Source organism: Drosophila grimshawi, unplaced genomic scaffold, assembly GCF_018153295.1.
Source record: "Drosophila grimshawi isolate 15287-2541.00 unplaced genomic scaffold, ASM1815329v1 contig_1377, whole genome shotgun sequence".
Taxonomy (NCBI): Eukaryota; Metazoa; Arthropoda; class Insecta; order Diptera; family Drosophilidae; genus Drosophila; species Drosophila grimshawi.
Window position 1 is genome coordinate 25,586,138 of NW_025062900.1, and position 21,138 is coordinate 25,607,275.

At 40.5% G+C, this 21,138-nt stretch overlaps 2 protein-coding genes and 1 non-coding gene across 5 annotated transcripts in view; 2 read left to right on the forward strand and 1 right to left on the reverse strand.

Moving 5' to 3' along the window:
- LOC6567071 (protein outspread) overlaps window positions 1–8,885 on the forward strand; it is an 81,179-nt gene extending 72,294 nt beyond the window's left edge. For 2 of the 3 annotated variants that reach the window (XM_032739362.2, XM_032739363.2), the window contains 7 exons: window positions 3,323–6,180; window positions 6,242–6,376; window positions 6,444–6,586; window positions 6,644–6,793; window positions 6,883–6,994; window positions 7,163–7,493; window positions 7,913–8,885. In XM_032739362.2, the coding sequence (XP_032595253.1) occupies window positions 3,323–6,180; window positions 6,242–6,376; window positions 6,444–6,586; window positions 6,644–6,793; window positions 6,883–6,994; window positions 7,163–7,493; window positions 7,913–8,130 (3,947 nt within the window). In that variant the 3' untranslated portion in view covers window positions 8,131–8,885. The remainder of the gene's footprint in view (window positions 1–3,322; window positions 6,181–6,241; window positions 6,377–6,443; window positions 6,587–6,643; window positions 6,794–6,882; window positions 6,995–7,162; window positions 7,494–7,912) is intronic. The other variant, XM_032739364.2, reaches the window with a different exon arrangement.
- A 334-nt stretch (window positions 8,886–9,219) lies between these two features.
- Window positions 9,220–9,291, reverse strand: Trnap-agg. The gene has a single exon. It is a non-coding gene; the product is annotated as a tRNA-Pro (tRNA).
- A 2,966-nt stretch (window positions 9,292–12,257) lies between these two features.
- On the forward strand, window positions 12,258–14,135 carry LOC6567074 (alcohol dehydrogenase). Its single transcript, XM_001993475.2, has 4 exons — window positions 12,258–12,508; window positions 13,018–13,143; window positions 13,196–13,600; window positions 13,658–14,135. The coding sequence occupies exons 1-4, from the start codon at window positions 12,290–12,292 to the stop codon at window positions 13,910–13,912; spliced, it is 1,005 nt and encodes a 334-aa protein (XP_001993511.2). The 5' UTR covers window positions 12,258–12,289; the 3' UTR covers window positions 13,913–14,135.
- The last annotated feature ends 7,003 nt before the right edge of the window (window positions 14,136–21,138 follow it).

The window sequence follows — 21,138 nt, forward strand, 5'->3', positions numbered from 1 at the left end:
CACCAAATGAGGCAATTTACTGGCTCCACCAGAAACTTTCTGAATGAAAGAGCTTGGCTCGGCAAAAGCTATTAAAATGCACAACGACAAGGATTGTAAACTGTATACCTATTCACCTAATAGCCCCGGCGGCACAGCAAAATTAGGCAGCAAACACTGAATTTGTCTGCCTTTTTTTTTAGGTTTTTCTTTGTCTTTTTTTTTTTTTTTTGGTTTTTGCTAGGGCTAGTGGCAAGACAAGTCCGGCACTTGATAGTCCCCTCTGGACATAGACCTGAACAAAGAAACGGACACGTTGGCTGTTGTTGTTGGAGTACGTGGGGGAACTTGTAAATGGCAGTTGCCGCAAACTGAATAATTACAGTTTACAGTGCAAATAAATCTTGGCTTGATGCATTCAAAGAATGGGCCAACGACAGAATACGTTTACCGAGACTGGGCAAGCAAAGCAGCAACTTTAAAGGTTGTATTAATGTCCAACTGGAAAATTATAACTTAAATTAGTTTCTATAAAAATTGTTAGCACATTGTAGGCCACTAATTTATCGTAAACTGCGTCTTAGCCAACTCAAGTGTGGTCAACGGTTTAAGCCAAAAGCTAGTGTGATGCAGATAATAAAAATCTAAAACTGATCGAGCATCGTGAAAGCAACAATAATTAATTGTTAATTTGGAATAAAAGAAATATGTTCACTTCATGCCATAATGCCATAATTAATAAACAGTATGCAGGCCGACATATAAGTGGAGCTCCTATTTGTGTGGTGCACCAAATGCAAAATGACAGGGACAGCTCAATGTATACATATGTGCATGTATGTATGTATGTATGTATGTTTGTGGTTCGTGGAATTCAAAGGGGCGGATACACACACACACACACAGATATGTACATATGCACCCAGATAGATAACGATGCGAGTGACTGCAGACGGGGGCCACCAATAACCAATCAATATTCATAAGTGTAACGAGTTCGTTTACTGGCCAAGAAGCCAGGCTGAATTTATGCAAGGTTCCCTCAGTTAGAAATTATTCAAAGTCATCGTGTGAGGGGTGCCCAAGGCTGTCAACATAGGCTGCACTATGAGCTGGACGTGCAACGAGGGCAAGCAGGAAAGATGGGAAGTAGGAGTAAGCGCAGACATTCATATTGCGAGAAGGCAATTTTCAGTTTCATTGCCCAAATGAACTTGCAATTTGATTATTTATTACACCAAGGCGGTGCTGCTTCCAGTTTACTCTTAACTCTTAGTAACAGGAATCCATTATTGAGTGGATTGTTCAGAGTAACTAAATGGCTGCACTAATTAATCAAATGTGTTTAATTAAAAAATATATAAATATTGCCATTACTTTATTACGGCAAACCTGGAACAAAAAAAAAAGACCGTGATTATTTCAATATTTTATATACATTTATTTCAACATCCAAACCATTCAGAAATATAAACATTTATATAAATTGCGTAACAAATTACAATTTTAATCTCCTAGCATTGTTATCTAAAATCTATAAATTAAATGGAAAAACCACATTAGGGCAATAATAAAATAAAAATAAAAATAACTTGCTGAGTAAGCAGCAGGATTACATTTGTGTACACGAATCGCACTCAAGATGCCCTAGTCAACATTTCAGATAACCCAAACTGCTTATTAGTTCATAAAAAGTAGTGAAATAATTATAAAGAAAACATGTGAAGATATAATAATTAACATAGCAAATAAAAGAAGTTATATTTAGTCTGGTAATGGTTCACAGATTTTGCTGTCTGTCTATCTCTATCTCCACGACTCTGCTCGTGGTGCTGCCTGCCAGTATGTATAATATCATAAGTTTTATAAATTCCATTGTGGACACACTACACTACATACATACTTGCCTAGTCCCCCAGCTTTTCGGGCTTAGCGTAATCAACGACGACGTCGTCGTGGCCGTCTTCGTTCGCCTTTAGCAACTAAGTAGGACCGACAAGTCGGCCAATTAAAGGCATACCCCACCATTTAGCACAGTAACCTTGAACCTGCTTGCTGAGTTAGTCATTCAGCCAAAGTCAACCGTCGCCTTGTCGGCAACATGATCCAACTCTGACGCTGCAAGGAGTTCACAGAGCAAGAAGTCTTTCTTTTGTATTTATTTTTGTTTGTATACTCTTGCAAGGGGTATTCCAATATTGGCATGAAATCCGAATCGCATTGAACACATTTTCTTAAAAAAAAAGAAGTTAAATCATTAGCAATTTTATTGATTTTCAGAATATCTGCTTAGGCGTGAAATATTTTCAAAAAATGATCTGAGACCGAACACAAGATAAAGTCGTTTTCATTTCAAAATTGATAATATAAGAGTATGCAGTTTTCTTCTTGTAGCTTTTTTTACACTGGCGAGGCAACAACTCAATAATCAAGATAAATGCAGCGAATTCGATTGGCCAAAAAGTTGGCCCAAGAGATCAACCTGTTCGACTGACCGAATTGATGCGCACTCAAACGCAGACTCGGTGGGTTTTTAATGGCCAGACAGAGTCGGAAATTCGTATCATAATCATAATAAACCTAAACAGGTCTCCGCCGTGGGGACCTGTGGACAAGGGCACGTCTAAATATATATTTTGTAATCATATATATTTATGGGACAACTTTAGCCGCGTTGCCGCTGACGTTTCCCCCAATGGATCCCGGGACTCGTTTGGGTGTTAATAAAATTATGGCACTACCCATCTCGCTCACTCCCTCAACGATTCCATTTTTTCTTTTTTTACTGTGGCTGTCCGAGAACTTGTTCGCCTTATCACGCATCTCTTCGAGAGGATCCTCTTACCGTTCAACTCGTTTTAATAATTTTATTATATTTGCACACAAATAACTTACCGTGCCACATTTTATGGCTTTGTGGATGGCATAAACATTTCCAGAGAATATGGAATCCGCTAGCAAGCATGGCTAATACCAATTTCACTCAATGGCATTGATATGGTTAGCTTATGGCCAATAGACTCTCGTATATCAGTGCACTTAATGAAATCGCTTGCCAAATGTGAAGGACAAACGTATTATTGCCAACAATAAAAACGATAAATTAAGAACCTATCCGAGAATCAGAGAACTTCTTAGCCATATTAAGAAGAAGGAGATGCGAATTTTAAAACCTCTACTCTAATATATTCTGCAACTTTGGCGGGGCACTCTTAATTTGAATCTTTTCAAATTTAAGTCTGACTTATAGCTATAATTATATGGAATAGTTTTATAGCTATAGTTTTTATGGAAATAATTAAATATATTTTAATAATCCATTGCATTTTTCGCCGATTTGCAGTTTCCCAACCGACTGGCTGCCTGCTGATCGAGGACATGCGACGCGATGAGAAAACAATTAAGGACATTGCGAACACGATAACAAACCTAAGTCAACAGCAGAATAAACGCTGGTCAACGGCTGTCAACAATGCGCTAAATAATCAACATCAACAGCAACATCAACAGCAACATCAACATCAACATCATTACCAGTACCAGACATCGCGTGATGAAACCGATTTCCAACTGACATCCACCGGCAAATCCCTAAACGCGACCAGCGAGCAATCGCTTGTTAATCTGAGACCAAAGTCATTACCACTGGCGGCCAACTCAACGCCAGCGATTGTGTCCGCAATAGTCAAGAAGATACCCACAGTTCTAGTGTCCCAACAGCAGCAACAGCAACAGCAACAGCAGCAGCAGCAGCAACAGCAGCAACAACAACAACAGCAACAGCCTAAGCAACAACAAGTGGAGAGTGCAAAGAGCGGAAAAGCTGCCAATCGAATGCAGCTGCAACTGAAGCCCGCCAAGCATTATCAGCACGAACGTGGCGATCCCGATGGTGGCTGCAATCTGGACGAGCTGTGCGCCAACTACATGGCCAAGTCGGATGAGCTGAGATCCATCAGCAAGTCCAGCAAGTGTACAGTCAAGCCGTCAGGCAAAAGTGTCGAGGAGTCGTTGAATGCCAAAAAGGGGTGGCTCATGAAGCTGGACAATCGGACAGGCGAGTGGAGCAAGCATTGGTTCACATTGAGTGGGGCGGCTCTCTTCTACTACAGAGATCCGCTCTGCGAGGAACGTGGCGTCCTCGATGGTGTCCTCGACGTGAACAGCCTATCTACTGTTGTGGAAGAGCCCAACGCTACCAAGCAGCATGCCTTTCAGCTCATCACGTGGGACAAGCAACGTCTTTTTCTGGCCAGTCTATCGCCCAGCTCGAGGAACAATTGGCTGGCAGTGCTGCGAAGTGCGGCAGGGTTGCCACAGCAGCAACTGGAGAATTCCTCGCCAACAACAACTCCGGGTACTTCGACACCATCATCGATCCTTAAGCAGAGCGACATCGAGCAGGACTTTATCAAGGCGCAGCTGCAGACCCACCCACATAGCACTAGTCCACCCGCTCCAGGCACGCCGGCAAATGCGCCACATTTCTCCTCGGATGAGGAGTATCGCACGGCCTCGGAGGGTGGCCGGAGGGATAGCCTTGACTGGGGTTCACCGCTGTCACCTTCGCCACCCGTGCTAAGGAGCTGCCTGCGCAATCGCAGTCTGGCCAGTCTGCACAAGCGAAGTCGCAGCTCGCCGCCCAGTTCGCGTCGCAGCACTGTGGATAGTGTGGCCAGCGATGAGCTGCCCCTGATGGCTGTGCCCGAGGAGATGCGTCCAGATCGCACCGAGCTCAAGCAACAATGCGAGACGCTGCGCACCGAGGCGAAGTTGCGGGAGGCACGCATGTCCGAGTTGCTCACGACACTGCAGCGGACGGAGCAGGAGCTGACGGCCCGACTGCAGGAACAACAGCAACAGCTGAATGGAGAGCTGGTCAGTGCCAAGCAGAGTGCAGCCGAGCTGGTGCACAGCTTGAGCCTACAACTAACGGAGAGTCAGTGCAAGATCAAGCAACTGGAGGATCGTCTGGCCCAGGGCATTGAGGAGAACGAAAGCTTGTATAAGCGACTGCGGGAGCTGCAGGCGGGCAACAGTCAGGTGGCCAGTCTCAGTAATCTACAGCGTCACAAAATGAAGCGCATGGACTCGCTCAGCGATCTGACGACAATCAGCGATATTGATCCCTACTGCCTGCAACGGGACTCCCTCGCCGAGGAGTACAATGAGCTGCGCAGTCGCTTCGAGAAGGCTGTTAATGAGATTCGTGCGATGAAGCGGGAACTCAAACAGTCTCAGAATCAATATGATGCACTCGAGCTGATACAGACAGCGTTGCAGCAGAAACTGGAACGTTGCCAAATGGAGGATGGGGCGCAGTTGCAATTGATGGCTGCACGCATCCAAGACTTGACGATCAAGTACAGCACCTCGGAGCGACAGGTGCGAGCGCTGAAGCAAAAGCTGGCCAAGTCGGAGCGACGACGTTCGCTCTCCTTGAAGGGCAAGGAGCAGCTGGAGCTGAAAATCACTGAGCTGCAACGGGAAACTGTGGAGCGCAAGCCAGCCGAGAGCAGCAGCACCACCATCAGCACCACCATCACCACCGAGTCCAGCAGCGATTCCAGCAGCCAGTCATCGCCATTGAACTCATCTGCTCATCTGCTGCAGCGCCTGCATAGTTTGGAGCATGTGCTCCTTAGCAGCAAGGAGCGAATGGAGCAGAGTCTCACCCAGTTGCAACAGTTGCGTGCCGGACAGCGCAGTCGACGATCGGTGTCGCCCTTAAATGATCGCAAGGATGGACTCAGGCAACTGGAGCGTGCCCTAACCGAGACCTGTGTGCTGGTCAGCGAGCAAATGGAGCTGTCCTGCCTGCAGGACTCGTGCCACAAGTGCTGCGAGCTTCGGCAACGTGTCGAGAAACTCTCGACCCTGCAACAGCAAACGGAGACGGATTTGCAACGCAGCGAACAGCTGCTCGAACAGCGCGAGAGCGAATTGGCCCTGGCGCTGGAGAAGTGTGCCAACCAGGAACAGGAGCAACAACAGCTGCTCCAACAGCGCCACGAGCTGAGCGACGAGCTGGGACGACAGCATGAACGCTGCAAGCGAATGGAGAAGCGTCTCGATCTGCTCGAAAGGGAGCATGGAAAGCAACTTGAATGCCTCCGAGAGGTCTATCGCCATGAGCACGCCAATGTCGCCGATGAGCAGAGTTTCCGCAAGCGATACCAGACGGAAATCGAACAGCTAAGGGTATGTCAGGAAGGTGGCATTCGATACACTTTTGAGCTAAATGTAACTCACTTCATTCTAGACACTCTGCGAGAAGGGGCTAAGCGCCATGGAGTCATCGCATCGTCGGCTTATTTGCGACATGGAGGAGAAGCACAAGCTGGAAATTGAGCATCTGTTGGCCGAGAAGGAAACGGCGTTAGCCGAAGAAACTCAGGTAACAATTCATTATTTCCTTCTTCTTTTCTCCAGCGTGATCCTAAGGGCTCTCTCTTCACTTCTAGGCAACATTGGCCGCCCTGGATGCCATGCGAAAGGCCCACCAGAGCGAGGTGCAACGTGAGGTGTCACGCTTCAAGGCGGAGTTCCTGCGTCAGGTGCAACGTGGCGAGCACATGCGAGGAGATGGCGCCAAGCCCCTCAAGGAGTAAGTACTCAAAATTATCGTATTTGATAGATGAGTTAACATGGCTCACACTTGCAGAGAGGAGCTCGATGAGCTGCGACTGGAGATTCTCTCGTTTTCCGAGAAGTACTCGATAAAATGCGTGGAAAATGCGGCCCTTGAGGAGAAATTGCATCTGGCCAATGGCAAGCTGAGGCATTTTCAGCAAATGCAACAGCTGGAGCTGAGGTAAGTGCCACACACATCATTTACACCGTACAACATCATAATTCAAATATATCAATCTCCACTCCACTCCACTCTCGCCCGAACCAAAGAAATCAACAATTTCGCGCCCATTTGGCCTCCGATGATCCTGGTAGCGATGTTCACTTTGTGCAGGGCCTGACGAGAGGCTCCAAGGAGGATGCCGGCTGCCAAGATAGCGAGGTAAGTAGACACCAACAAATTTAGCTTCTACAATCATGAGATATGAATTTATATACACTACCTGTGACTAACACTAAATTAGAGCAAAAACCGAAACCAAAACAAAACAAAACTAATACACTTTGTTACCATCTTCCACAAACACACAACATCACAACCAAAAAAAAGCCTGTTAAGTGCGCACCACAAATAATGGTTGATACAAACACAACAACAACAAAAACAACAACAACAACCACGACAACCACAACAACAACTGTAGAGCCAGACGCAGAGCTCGTAGCGGCATCGAGAGTCCCCAACAATATGGAACAAAACCTGTTTGTGATACCTTCCCATAAGCTAAGTCATTGCCCAGGCGCGTCTGCCGCAAACACTTCTGATTCCGGCAACAATATTGAAATCGAAATCGAAATCGATGAGCTTGAATATAAATATGAGCCGTGCTACAAGCCAAGCGATATATTTGCCATATATCAGAATCGTTTATGTTTCCAAGGTAAACGAAATGCATTTCACATTTCCTGTCACTCTGCTCTGCTCTGCGCACCGACGAACAAGCAACACTCTTTCCACTGTCTAAAAGCATACTTGCGTCTCTTTCACTGTCGCTCTCTCTCTCTCTCTATATATATATATACATATCTATATATCTGCATATCCTACTTCGTAATTCTCCCCATTATCCATCTGTCCTCTGTTCTTTTTTTTTTGGTGTGGAGTGTATTGTCTGTATGCGCATTTCTGTTGGCATTAAATATAAGTTAACACATATTGGTTTCCATTAACACTGTACCCACACAGATACACACATGGATGTATGATCATTGGAAAATGCAAACAAACCTTTCGAACGAACCTTTTACTTATCAAGATTTTTGCATTTTCTTTTATTTTCATTTCTACACAAAATAAAAGGTCTAAAGGGCAACTCGACGTTCGGAAAGAATCTACGCAAAGCTACAGCAAGAACAACATCACCAACATCATCAGCAACAGAATCAGCAACATCAACACCAATAATAAACAATCTGCCCAATTCCAGTCACAAACGAATCTATAAAACGGATGCCGTTATAAACATACAGCAACAGCACAACCCTGACAATGTAATTCAGCAAGAAAAAGCACAATGAACAATGAACGAAAACAAAGGAAAAATCAATTGAAAATGATCATGAAATTGAATACGATAACCAAGAACAATAACAACAACAGAACCAGTGGAACAACCAAAGAATAATTAGTGCTAATAATAAATAAATTATTATAAATATTTAACATATAAAAAACAAGAAACAAAAAAAACAAAAACAAAAAAAAACTTAAACCAAATGAGAAGGTCGAACGGAAAATATACGAACATGTAAATATGTGAAAATCGTTAGACAACTGGTTAGCAAAACGATGATGTTGGTGATGTTGCAGAGCAAGCAGACTTCTTCTCTTCGCTACAGACGATGATTGAGAGCAACAGATTGAGTTAAGCACTAACAACGACTGCTCGCCCCCCTCCACCCTTAACTGGAAGGGACGTTGAGCAATGGAAAACCTAATCACAATACCAACAACAACAACAGCAACAACAACAGCAACAGCACTCACAACAACAAGTCCGTCATATTAGCGTATTAATTATTGGCACAAAATGAATTTCCATTTTGGCAAACAACAAATTTATGTATTTATCAGCTATTCTATTCTATTATCGTATATTATTATATCTGTAACATTTACCCAAACTTTCTATGTCCATTAAATGTGTCATTTACTTATGTAGTGTTTAGGTCAAATCGAAGAACAACTAAAAACCATCATTTTGCTCAACTATTTTAATATAGATGGCATTATCAGCATAATTTACACATATATGCAACTTGTTGTGTTTTTGTCTTTATTATCGAAATTGTTTTGCAGAATACATATTTTTATGTACTTGCATATGAAAATGTAAATGCAGTATAATTATTTATAAATAAAACTCTGAATATTTGTTCTGTTAACCATTGGTATTAATCAAATATTTTACTTCTGATGGAATTTTAATCATACCACATTAGTGGGAAAAACAACACATTTAATATTATTTACAATTAAGTCGTTATTTGTGCAACAAAATTTAATAAAGTATAAATAATTGTTTATAGTTTGATAAAAAAAAAAAAAAAATGGCTTTCATTTTTGATAAAAACTAAAATTGGTTAAAATAAAATCATAAATTGCTTGGGCTCGTCCGGGATTTGAACCCGGGACCTCCCGCACCCTAAGCGGAAATCATACCCCTAGACCAACGAGCCTACGCTGTGCCCGGCGGCAAATCAGCGATTTAATATTGCATATTTACCTTCAAAGCATGTTCGTAAAAGCTATTTATTGATGAATTTGTATAAAAAGCTCCACTCTTGTGTTTCAACTCACTTTTGTAAGTTTTGTATCTTAGCACATACTTAATATTGAATTGAAACATTATTGCATTGTTAGGAATCATTTATATTTAAATAAATTGAATGCTGTTGAAACCTCAATTGAAATTAATAAATGTTAATTTTTAGCAACTTTAGGAAAGTATTTTTCATACGATTCATAAATTTGTATGTTCTTAAAATCAAATTAGACAAAAACCATAAAATAAGAATAACAAAAATAAATTGTAATTTGTTTAACTTGAAGAAGGAAAGTTTCCCCAAAGTAAGGCACGTGAAAACAAATTGAAGACAGCGCAGTGGTAAAGTATTTGCAGCTCTTTCTGATCAAGATAACGAGCAATTGATGGATTCACAGAGTCGTCTGGCCACAGACGAAGAGCGATCGAGCCATCGAGCCATCGAGCCATCGAGCCACCGAGCGAGCGATCATCAAGCGCAGTAGTAGCAACAACTGTTGCAACAATCGGAACAGTAGCAGCAGCAACAACATCAACAACACGTTGTATAGCCAAATAAACAATTGGTAATTGTTACTGTTTGTGCCACATTCAGGCGATTGGGATTTAGATTGAGATTCAGTTGTGGGGTTGCTAGCATACAGACCTGGTAACACACATTCTATTCAACACAGGAATCGCCTCCTCATCATACACAATCAACATGTGAAATTGGGAAGTCTGGAAACCGAAAGTCACAAAGTCACAAAACTTGTCTGTTCATCAGCAGTAGCCACGGCTAGAACAAGCCTAGCTGAGAGGCAGACTGCTTTTGGCAGTCGTGTGAAACATGAATGGGTCCAAATTGATTTCAAATGCCCTGGGGGACCTCTTAGATAGTGGAAGGCGCAGTGCTTGCTTTACCATTGTGTGACCCAATGGACCCTCTGGGAATCTTTGGGAGGATTCAGCATCTTCTCAACTGCCATAATACGATGCCAATTTTGGGCTACCAAATCTGTTTGCTTTTTAAGGATATAACAATTTGTTCGAATCACGTTTTTTTTCGACTGTGACATATTTGGACAAAACGGGAGGCAAAAGCCACAAAGAGAGAGAGAGAGAGAGAGATAGAGAGAGAGAGAGAGAGAGAGAGAGAGAGAGAGAGAAAGAGAAGAATTACATATGTATGACCACAATCTTAGGCTGAAAGTGGCATGCTCCCAACGCCCATAAGGAAAGCCGAATGCGATGCGGCAGCGTCTACAAATTTCAGCTCTTGATATAAGATCACAAAACATTGCATAAACATTACGGGACAATGGGCCACCTAAATGAACTGATCGTAAATTGCGGCTGTTGGACCACAATAACAGCTCCAAAAGCTCCGTTCCCGTTCACAATTCTGTTCGCGTTTCCGTGCTCGTTTCGGCGCGAGAACTGTGAGGCCATAAATTTGCCGCCCGTTTGTATCTTTCTTCGCTCTCTTAACGCACACAGAATGAATATCAGGGAATGTCAGGGAGCACGCCCAAGGGAAACCATCTACTGATCCAGATCATCCAAAGTCCCAGCTGCGATTTCTCTTCACAGTCAGAGCTTTGTTCACAGGTTAAGAATACATTTGTATATATTGTAAGTCAATTGTAGCCGATGAACTGCTACACTTATCAATTAATTAACATCAATATGTTTGTGAAGCGGGAAACCAATAAATTAATAGATTAGCTTTGTCAACTGAGCTTCGATTGGAAGAAACTCCTACAAAAAATTAAAGTATGTATTTTTTAATTTTTTCTTGTTTCATTTTTTTTCTAATTTTTCTGATGGATAAACATGTTTTCCAATACTTTCAAAATTATGTGTTTTAAAAATAATGTTATCTATATAAATTAATAAAATTAATATTTTGTCTTTCCGGAGGTTGGCGGCAATTTATCTTCCTCAATCGAAATAATAGGGTTTTGTGTAACCACAAGAATCATTTTGATTATCTGAGTACCTAGCTTAAATGGAGAACCAACGATAACATGAACAAAACAAGAAGCACCAAATTAAGTTCAATTATTACTGTTGAATTCATTTAAATTGACGATCTATTGACCGCAGGCAAGGACTACTTTGATCGTTGTGGTTCTTATTTGAAAATTTCCACATTTGTGTTGCAAGCCCCGACAGTTTCTCCTCTATTGTAGTTATTACGCATGTTCCAGTTGTTCCCTGGGCCTTTGGCCATGATTATTATTTTATATTGGCCCCATGCTAGCAGCTCGTTTGATTTTTCGAGTGGGTTGCAATCTTTCTTGGCTTGCAATTTATTCATTTTGCCTATCGTGGGTTGCCCGATGTTATTGCTGTTGTTGCTCGCAATGCATTGATCTAATAAATGTAGATTATTGAATTCTAGTCGCTGGGGCTGCCTCTGCAATGAGTAATGAGTGCAATGGGCTGATCCACTAAACAAATACGCCCAAAATCGACCAACTTTCCGATTATTGCTAGTGCTTGAATTAGGTTTTTTTGCCAGTTAATATCAACTTTTTGATAGCTTTATTTTCCAATTAATAACATGAAGTTATTTCCACGTTATAAAGTTATGAATATACTTCGACTAGAAGCCAAACGCTTAGTATTTTCTATCAACACTTTGCTTATTAAAGGTTGGAAGCCATCTTGATGACGAGATAAAACAAATGGAGAAATGATAAAGATATAGTCTTAACCCAATATATACAAATATAAATTGCGTTCAATGCTTAAGCACCTAAGAGAAATATTAAAATATGTTTAGCATTTCATTCTGTTCGTAGTAGCCCTTGAGGTCCGGCATTTTATACAAAAAAAATACAAACAACATTTTTCACTTTCCCTTTTTTTTTCTAAAATTTATTTATTTTTTTTCGGCTTGTTTCTCATTTGACATTTTTCAAATAATGAACGCATTGCGAGTGTTCGCGCACATTGTCCTTCAGCATGGAGTTTTACGATACAGCTCCACAACATCCAATTTAGGGAATAGTGTCAGGAACAAACTGAAGGTGTCATCCAAACAGCTTGCCAAACCACAACCGATCGACATTTTGAACAACCTCTGCCATGAGGAGAGGCTCAATCGTCATGTGTTGACTGCCCACCATGAGGGAGTGGCGAGCGTAAGTCTGTAATTCTGATTTTGATACGTAAAGAAAAAAGGAGACCTTTTTTGCCACACTCTCAACCCATTAAACTTGGGAAAATCTCCGACCTAGTCAATGAAGCCCTGTCCATCTACTCCACTTCTGTCTCTCCGTCTATTTGAGCAAACGAATCTTAGAGACTTAAAATTTTGGGCACTCTCGTATTCCAGCGACATTCGATGTTGTCATTCCGAGACGGCAATTTCGGGACGAATAATAACAGTTGTTGTATTTGAATCTTAAATAACTTATGTTATAAGGTTCCGAGTCAAAATTCAAACTGGTAAATATGCGACTGCGATTCCAATTTCAGTTTGACACCCTGTCAAATTCGTTTTCCCAAGTTTTCGGCTATTACTGTTCGATTATTGTCCGACCAATGAGATGCTTCCATATTGAGAATTACAATTCGGATGGCCTATTTTCCTATGTTTGCTACATGGTAAGCAAATGATGGTGTACTCAAATAGAACTTTCGATTTCAGCACGCAAAGAGAAGAAAAAGCAAATCTTGCGGAGCGGCAATAGCTGGCAAGAACATCATTTTTGTTGCTGGCCTGGGTGGTATTGGAATGGATACCTGTCGTCAGATTGTCAAGAGGGGACCAAAGGTGTCCATAAGCTTTAGTTTCAGAAAAGAATTTTAAATACTCTTTCGTTTAGAACCTGCTGATTTTTGACAGACTTGATAAGCCAGATTATATCACAGAGTTACAAAAATTGAATCCCAAGACGAAAGTTGCGTTCTATTCGTATGATGTTACTGTGCCTTTAAGTAAGAGTAAAGAACTACTTCAGGAAGTCTTCGAAAAGTATGAGACGATTGACTTGCTTATCAATGGAGCTGGAATAATGGACGACCATCAGATAGAGAAAACTATTGCTGTTAATTTCACCGGAACAGTGAATACCACAACGGCTATTATGGATTTCTGGGACTACCGCAATGATGGTCCAGGCGGAGTTATTGCCAACATCTGCTCAGTGACTGCTTTTTATCCGAACTGCCAAGTGCCTGTTTATTGCGCCTCAAAGGCAGCTGTTTTCAGCTTTACTGTTTCGCTTGCGGTAAGTAAATAGGATGGTATTCATTCCCATGGATCGTAATTTCATTTCACTGAATAGTTACTGGCGCCCGTCACTGGAGTAACAGCCTATTCGATCAATCATAGTATTACGAGGACGACCTTGGGCCAAAATTTCAATTCTTGGCTGGATGTGGGACCTTGCATTACCGAGAAACTGTCGGACACTCCCTCCCAGTCTACTGCGCAAGCCGCTAAGAGTTTTGTCAAGGCCATTGAGGCCAACAAAAATGGTGCTATCTGGAAGTTGGAGCAAGGTAAACTAGAGGAAGTCAAATGGACGGGATTCAATTAGTAAACACATTTACAGATTACAATTTACTTAACTCTGAGTGATGCTAACATCAATGGTGTAAATTATTGCAGAACAAGATATTGCAGAAGCACTGTTAGCGATATTCGGTTATGTTACTGAATTTATTTTTATTTATTGTATTTTATTTGCCCTTAAGATTTCCATAACCCTTTTGGGCACACAAATGTCAAAAATAATAATTATGGTTGATGTATTAACTAAACATGATGTTAACTGCTTGCTATGCTGCCCAAGCAGTGCTGCATGAAGTGCAAGGTTGTAACGGTTGTAGTTTAGAAATATTTTTTATGAATTCAGAGCATGCTAATCCTTATGTCAATTTTCGTATACACCGATACCTGGCCTAGATAAGTTCCACGAAACTTGGTCGCAAATCGAAAAGCCGTATAAGAAATCAATTATAATTCTAATGCAATACAAATGCAATGGGATTGGTTCCAAATTTGTTAAATACGTAACATGGCTTGTCATTCAAAATGCATTTTATCTTTTTATTTCATTTAAATCAAAAATAAATACATGGCAAATACATACATTTGTATATAAAATAATAACAGACTTCAAAAACCAACAATAATGTACATATATACTTTTTTTAAATGGCTTTAATCCGAAGACAATTTAAATCCAGCAGATTACTGTCGTCATCATTTTTCGCTAGTAAGGATGGGCCCGGCTTAAGAAAATTGCCAACGTTGTTTGTCTTGCCTTCTTGTCTATTTCGTTTTTTCAAGTGATTTATAACAGCTGAGTTAATTCCTCGGTTATGTTTGAGTTTATGTTTATGAGGATGTTTATTCCTTGTTCGAAATAGGAACAAGCTTTCGACAAATTTTTGATGTTAGCTAATTGGATATAATAAGCTCTGACTCTTCATCGAATGCCGTCCTGCTTGCAACTGAATGAGTTTCTCATATGCAAGGGGTTCCCTATCTTGTTCAAGTAGATCAAGCACATCACATTCGTAAAAACCTTCAAAGTTACAAAGCCGATATCATCTACTAGATCCAACATGTTTTGCCTAATTTCAGGAAGGAAATTAATTTCTGTATCAGTGCTTTTTACACAATCTGGCCATATTTTCCCCCAATCTTTGAAGGACATCGCCAACAATCTACCAACTAAATTTTATAATACTGTAGCCTTAAAACCTTTATCGATTGGCGAATGTCGATTTTATCGATTTCCTAGCCCCCTGGCGGACGTAGTTGCAGAAAAAGTCTGCATACTCCACGTCGGTTAGCCCTCCGAAGGGCACACGTGTGAGGTTATATCCGCTCCTTAAAAGAAAAGTAATACGTTCTCAACGTAGTGCACGCAATTCACAACACAAAAACCATGCAGTATGCATAGTATGCGGTATGTGTCGATTGTGTGTGATTTTAAAAATAGATTTTTTATTTCATAGTGCATCTGCTAGTAAAGTCCATTGCAAGAAAAGAACAAGAAAACACACCCATACCAGCCAAAAGTGCTTTTGCGCAGAGCTAGTTGCATACCGGCTCAGCATACTGGTGCGCGAAAAAACCCTGCATTTGGAAATAGTTAATTTAAGTTAGTTATTTTTTAAAAAAAAATTTATTGTGCACTCATCCCCCAACGATTATGCCGAAGCAGACAGTAAAGTTAAAGCTCTTTTATATGTTACTTTTTGTTGTTCTGAACCTAAGCTTAATTGACATTATATACAGACACATATTACGTTGTTCCGAAAAAAACTTCCAGCATGTTTGGGAAAGAAGATGTGCCGTGTCAGTTGGGTAAAAGCTTAATTTCATTTGCCTGTTTCTTTAAATATTCCATATGCCAATAAAACCAAAACAAGAACAAAAAAAAAAGAAAAAAAAAAACAAATTACATGCATATTGGCTAAATGAAAAATATATTAAATCTACGAGTATATACCCAATTAACATAACCTACAACAACAACCAACACTCCCTTTAAGCTTGCGCATTGCGAACAACTGTTCCTAAGGCAAGCTTAGCGCACACTGACCGCATGAAATATAGTGCCTGTGAGATCGGTTCGCCCACTCTCGCTATTGTTTTTTTCTGCCTTGTCGATATATAAAATAAATAAATAGTATTACAATTCCCGTGCAAAGTGCCGCCAAGATGTATGTGCACACCCCATGCTTAAATTTCCATTAATGCTTAAATAATTAGTTTTTAATTTTAACTAACTTTGTTAGATTTACGTTAACTTCTCATTCTGAATTATAAGAAAATTTAGTTCAATTAGTTTGATGAATTTAATTAACTTTGGGGTTAAATAATTTGAATTAATTAATTATATCAATTGCAATTCCTGGTCTAAAGAACTTGTGGGATTGTTCGGGTGGGGCTACCAGGCGAGTCTCGGGTTGCGGATAGCGAACGGACTCCCCCCTCACACAATCACTATAGCCCCACACTATTACCTACCCCATCCTATCCCCACATCTCACTCTGGCCGGACTAAAGCGTTATCTGAACCGTGCCGAGAGTCAGCTTGGCTGGGGACCCGGGCGCAAAACTAGCCCAGTCTTGAACGGTGGGCTCAGGAAATCTAATTTAGCCTTACCCGGGTAACGCGGATCTCTGCCCGGGCGGACACATATTTCTCCGCAGTTTGTGGGAACATAATGAACAATTAGTAGTAGGGAAATGGGGATTCTATGACAGGAAGCAGGTTATTGCTTTTTCGATTTTTAATTGCTTCATTATAGGAGCTAATTTATTGTTTTTGGGTGGGGGAGTGACAGGTGTGTGACCTTTTTTAGGAAAATGTGTGATTTTGGATCACGTATGAGACATTTATGATCGAAGGGTATAGATTTATGGCTGACCCTTTTTTTATTGTGGGTTGGTATGAGGTGGAGGATCACTCAGCAGCACTAGTGTGTGCGTACGTGATTGTGGTTTTAAGGGGGATATTGTGTGCGAGGCGTGTAACCTGTAACCTGTGTGCCAGAATCAGGTGGAGGATCACTCAGCAGCACTAGTGTGTGCGCACGTGATTGTGGTTTTAAGGGGGATATTGTGTGCGAGGCGTGTAACCTGTAACCTGTGTGTTAGAATCAAGTGGAAGATCAGCTAGCAGCTGGCGCACTGCTGTGGATGTTCATGATTTGATTATTGAGGGTGGGTGCAATGATCAGTGGAAAGGTAATGCTCGCTTCTCTTTTGTCACTTTTTTGTCAATGCATAGAACTCATACGAGACCTCACACCTGAATGTTTTCCCACACAATAATTAAAGTATTATTGGTGTAAACTGTAGTTAAGTAGGTACTTCGCACGTACGTTTGCCACGTGCTGGTACCTTCTTCGTGTGTTTGGTTCTCCCCTCGGGCTTCATATCTGTGCACCTGCGGGCTTCATATCTAACATTTTGGATTCTGATTTCTAAAACCTTAGTAGTTTTCAAACTCTACAATCGTCAACTCGTGTGTGTTGTGCCCTCAAAGTTTAAAACAAAACCATCAAAACAACCAATTAAAATGTTCAATAATAAGAACAACAACGTGAACACCATGGAAGGATTCAACTATGTCTCCCGGAATAACTCGGCTCAAGGACAGAGCCACCCCAATTATTTCGACCACTTAACTTATGTGGCTAATACGGGCATGCCCGCCAATCCAACCCACTCCATCTGTAACAACAACAACATCATTACCAATCCCACCGCCAACTCCACCAGCACCACCAACAATCCAACCCACTCCATCTTCAACAACAACAGCATCACTCTCAATCCCATCACCACAAGCACCAGCCCCATCATCAACTCCGTCACCACCGCCACCACCAACACCAGCTCCATCATCAACTCCGTCACCACCACCAACAACATCAACTCCGTCACCAATAACACCAACTCCGTCGCTTCCAATATCATCTGTAATGGAGTACCAAATCAAGCCAGGGTCTGCACCGCATGCAATATACAAATTGCATCATCAAAGTGGAGCGCGCATCTTCGTTCCAATGCCCACAAGATGCTCGTTTTTACGCCTGTAAATAGTCAGGTGAAATTAATTTCGAGTGGATTTAAGAATCGGATCTCGACATTCTCATTTGAGAATAAACACAAAAATGTGGTCGATCCAACAGAGTTTCTGGGTGAAGCAGCTCAAGAAACTCTTCCATTAATTCATAATGTATTGCTAACTCACACAGCATGCAAAATGAATATTGAACTCTTTGCAGAGTATATTAAATTCACTGATGATGAATTGCTGATGACAATTAAATCTCATCAGTCTAATATGAGTGTCATAACAGCGTCTAGTGATCTGGGAGAGACAATTAAAGATCACTCAGCTATAATTTGTGTGAAAATGGATGAGTTCCAAGAGAAGGACAGTGGTTGGACACTCTCGCAAATCTTAAGGCTGGAGGTAAACATCAATAAATATACTCCACTCAAAGTTTCAAGCTTTATTGAAACGCCTAAAGTGTTGAGGAATAAAAAAGCATTAATTAATGTTAAAAATGCTGATGAATTTTGCTTTAAATGGGCATTAATATCAGCCCTTAAAGCACCAGCTAACAACCAGCCTGCACGATGCTCAGCATATAAAGTTGATGCGATTGAGAGCGACGTGATACAAATTGATGGAGCACTGACGCTCAATTTTTCCAATTTGGATTTCCCTCTTCCATTGGATCAGATAAAAATTTTTGAAGCTCAAAACCAAAACATTAGCATCAATGTTTTTGGTTTCGATGAGCAGTACAATGCTGTTAACGGACCATTATATGTGACGCAGATGGAGAAGAATACGCACATAAGCCTTATGTTGCTGGAGAGTGAGGAGTGCGGACATTTTGTGTGGATAAAAAATTTGTCAAGGTAATATTTAATAAATACTTTTTCCAAAAAAAAAAAACAAAATTTTTAATACAAATATATTTGTTTTTTTTATACTTCCAGACTTGTAAGACGCCAACTTACATCGCACAAGACGCAGTTGTACTTCTGCAAGACGTGCTTGAATTTTTCCCATAATGCGCGGATGCATGAAGAGCACCGTCAACAGTGTGGGAAGGTTGTGTCAACGCTCCCTGCCGAAGAAAAAGCAAGTCTTAGTTTTAAGAATTTTAGTCGTAGTTTAGACGTACCTTTTGTTGTATACGCAGATTTTGAGTGTGTTCTAACCCCCCTCAATTCGCAATTGAGTGAGAATGTAATAGCAACTTCTCAGCATATCCCCATAGCTTATTCGTACTATATAAAGTGCGCCTTTAACCCAACATTAGATAAGCTTGTTCTAGAAACTGGGGTAGATGCAGGTGTAAAATTCGTCAAGTCTCTTATCAGAGATGTAAACGATATTTATACTTGTTACCTAAGCACCATCAAGCCCATAAATATGAGTGCAGATGATGAGTTTAGGTTTAGAAATGCAGCCATTTGTCACATCTGTGAAAAAACTTTAGGCAATGATCGAGTTAGGGATCATTGTCATTTAACTGGGTTGTACAGGGGTGCAGCGCATAATGCCTGCAACATTAATTTTCAAATTGCACCTTTTGTTCCTGTATTTTTCCACAACTTTTCAAAATATGATTCTCATTTGTTCGTTAGGGAATTAAATAAAGTTGAAGGTGATATAAAAGTACTCCCCCTTAATAAGAAGTTGTACATATCACTTTCAAAATTTATTCATATTGCATCCCATGATAAAAACCTTGAAATTAGATTTTTAGATACGTTCCGTTTCGTGGCATCAAGTCTAGATGCACTTAGTAGCAATCTAGATATAGCCAGTTTCAACAACGTAAAAGCCTTTTTCCCATTAGATGATGAATTTCATCTAATACGTAGGAAGGGGGTATTTCCTTATGAGTATATTGACTCAGAGAGCAGATTAGATGAGTCAGCTCTTCCCCCAAGAGATAAATTCTTCAACAGTTTATCTAACACAGAATGTTCAGTCGAAGACTATTCCCACGCACAAAAAGTCTGGTCAGTTTTTGGATGTCAAAGTCTTAAAGATTACATGGAATTGTATCTTAAGACTGATGTTCTTTTACTGTCGGATGTCTTTCAAAATTTTCGTGCAATTTGCAAGAAAATTTATTCATTAGATCCCGCCCATTATTACACTACACCCGGTCTCTCATGGGATGCAATGTTAAAGACCACAAAAATAGAACTGGAATTATTAACTGATATAAATATGTATAGGTTTATTCAAAATGGTATTCGTGGTGGATTAGTTCAGTGCTGCAAGCGCTATTCGAAAGCCAACCATATGTATATGGAGAATTATGACAGCACTAAGCCATCAGAATTCCTGATGTATTTAGATGCCAATAATTTATATGGTTGGGCAATGTCGCAATATCTCCCATATTCCGGCTTTAGATGGATGAATGATGCAGAATTGAATGCATTTGATATTTCATCTATCAAAGATAATTCAGAGTCTGGGTACATTCTCGAGGTAGATCTTTTGTATCCAGACTCTCTTCACGATTACCATAATGATCTACCTTTTTGCCCATCAAACCAAAAGCCTACTTCGGAGGCTAAAGTTAAAAAACTTGTTGCTGACCTTAGGTCAAAAATAAAGTATCCCATCCATTATAGAAATCTTCAGCAATGTCTTAGAAATGGCTTAGTATTAACGAAAATACACAAAATTTTAGAGTTTAAGCAGTCTCCCTGGCTTAAAAAGTACATAGACTTAAATACATATCATAGAACACTAGCAAAAAATAATTTTGAAAAAGACTTTTTCAAATTATTAAATAACGCTGTCTATGGAAAAACGATGGAAAACGTAGAAAAACGTAAAGACATCAAACTAGTCACATCGTGGGAAACCACTAATCGAAATAGATTGGGTGCTCGTGCCCTCATTGCAAAGGCTAATTTCCATAGTTCAGCACAATTTGCAGAAGATATGTATGCGATTCAAATGAATCGACTCCATAATGTGTATGATAAGCCAATGTACTTAGGTTTTACAGTTCTCGAACTGTCAAAATGGCAAATGTACGATTTTCATTATGATTACATGAAGCCAAAGTATCAAGAAAAAGTTTCTTTGAATTATATGGATACAGACTCATTCATATATTCTATTGAGACTAAAGATTTCTTTAAAGACATTGCGGAAGATGTAGAAATGAGATTTGATACATCTGACTATCCGGAGGAGTTATCAAAAAAATATGGGATCAGAAGGTGTAATAAGAAAGTTTTGGG